At 59.6% G+C, this 1,843-nt stretch overlaps 1 protein-coding gene across 1 annotated transcript; it reads left to right on the top strand.

The window, feature by feature from the left end:
* The first annotated feature begins 247 nt into the window (after positions 1–247).
* Positions 248–1,378, top strand: LOC113217895 (protein FAM98B-like). The gene is made up of 2 exons (XM_026437980.2): positions 248–375; positions 651–1,378. Exons 1-2 carry the CDS (start codon positions 361–363, stop codon positions 1,107–1,109), a joined length of 474 nt encoding a protein of 157 aa, XP_026293765.1. The 5' UTR covers positions 248–360; the 3' UTR covers positions 1,110–1,378.
* Positions 1,379–1,843: the final 465 nt, after the last annotated feature.

Here is a 1,843-nt window from a genome sequence, read left to right as displayed (position 1 = left end):
GACTCGTTCCTTTTTTCCCCCCTTTCCTCCAGAAAACGGCGCGCGCGCGCTCGCACACACGTAGAAGTGCGTCTTCTTTGTTTTATCATTCATTATACCTGCAAGAGCTCCTAGCTTGGCCGCCGCCGGGGATGGACGAGAATGAGGAGAAGGAGCAGGGGGCAAGACCAGGAGAATGTGAAAATAAACAAAAATGGCGTTAAACTGAAGCAGCGGCGGGCAGGAGGGGAGGGGAGGCGAGCGGGCACGACGTTCCTCCTTGCAGGACCTGACGGGCTCGTATAAAGGCACCCTGGGGCCTCTGCCAGCTCAGAGGATCCGGGACCATTGCCACACACGCAGTCCATCCGGACCGAGACCATGCTCAAGTTCACGGTGAGTGAGATATTATTCGTCGTGGGGGTCTCTGAACCAGGATGGGCGGGGTGGTCAAAGTAGAATTCAATGTACAGAGGGATGCCACTATCACCTCCTCTTCGACTCAAGAGAGTGCACGGCTTGGCCGGCTTAATTGTCGCTTGTTTTCGTGCACATTGAGTGTGTAGTGCCGCGGCGCCACTTCGGGTGCGCCCGTTAGGTAGGCAGCCCAACTGGCGTCCGCGGTCCCCACCGTCCCTCCCTGTGCTGATCGCCGTCGTGCACTTGTCCAGGTGCTGCTGCCCCTCCTGGCCGCGGCCTGCTGCGTGGCCATGCCCGCCGGTGACGAGCCCGCGGCCCCCGCCATCCCTGTGGCGGCCGCCCTGGCTCCCGCGGACCAGGCTGCTGACGTCGTTTCCGCTGAGTCGGCCGTCCGCGAGGGCACCGTCGTCGACCCTGCACTACAAAACGAGGCCGGTGGACGCCCGCTGGTCGTCTCCGCCGAGGGTGACGCCGAGGGAGAGCTCCTGGGAGGGGCCGAAAGCCGCTACGGCCGCCACCGCTGGGGCGGATATGGAGGAGGTTACGGAGGCTGGGGAGGCTACGGAGGAGGCTACGGCAGAGGCTACGGAGGCTGGGGCGGCTACGGAGGCTGGGGCGGCTACGGCGGCGGATACGGCCGGGGCTATGGCGGCTGGGGCGGCTACGGCTGGGGCGGCTACGGTGGCTACCGCCGTGGTGGATGGTGGTAGACGCAACGTATCCGCACCTTTCCAACAACTTGAGTTACCCCTGTTCAACAATGCACCAGCGCCCTCCGCGGGCCCTTCTTCACCTCAACCCGGGATCGACCACGATCAAGACTGCTTCTTTGTGCCGCTTGAGTCGGCGCGCCCGTGCCAACGATTGCATGTGAGTGACAACCCTTGGCACGCATAGGCGTCGAATTGACCGCTGCAATGCTAATCATATTACTACTACTGTGTAGTGCTTTAATAAAGATAAGTAAATTCCACCAAAACGACAACGTTTTACTGTTTTCCCGCTCTGCCAATAGTGAATGGGCTGCTTCAGATTAGATCGACTCGAAAGGTAACCCCCACACAACCATCTAAATATTATGTGGACCGTCAGACTTTTACTCTTGACTACGTATCACATTCAATTATAAATTATAATAAATTACACACACTCTACTCTCATACACTTCAATTACTGGACAGTGCTCCTAGTGGTGCTTGTGGCTGCTCCCATGACCGTAGTTGTGACCGTGAAATGATTGACCACCGTGGCCATACTGGCTACCGTGGTGGCTGCCTCCGTGGTGGCTGCCTCCGTGGTGGCTTCCACCGTGTTGGCTTCCACCGTGCTGGCTTCCACCGTGCTGGCTCCCTCCGTGCTGGCTGCCTCCGTGCTGGCTCCCTCCGTGGTAGTTGTCCTCGTGCTGACTGCTCCCATGATGGCTGCCTCCGTGCTGGCTGCCTCC

Source organism: Frankliniella occidentalis, unplaced genomic scaffold (genome assembly GCF_000697945.3).
Source record: "Frankliniella occidentalis isolate FOCC.00 unplaced genomic scaffold, Focc_3.1 Scaffold2929, whole genome shotgun sequence".
Taxonomy (NCBI): domain Eukaryota; kingdom Metazoa; phylum Arthropoda; class Insecta; order Thysanoptera; family Thripidae; genus Frankliniella; species Frankliniella occidentalis.
The sequence above is the reverse complement of the archived record's forward strand: the minus strand, read 5'-3'. Positions and strand labels throughout refer to the sequence as shown.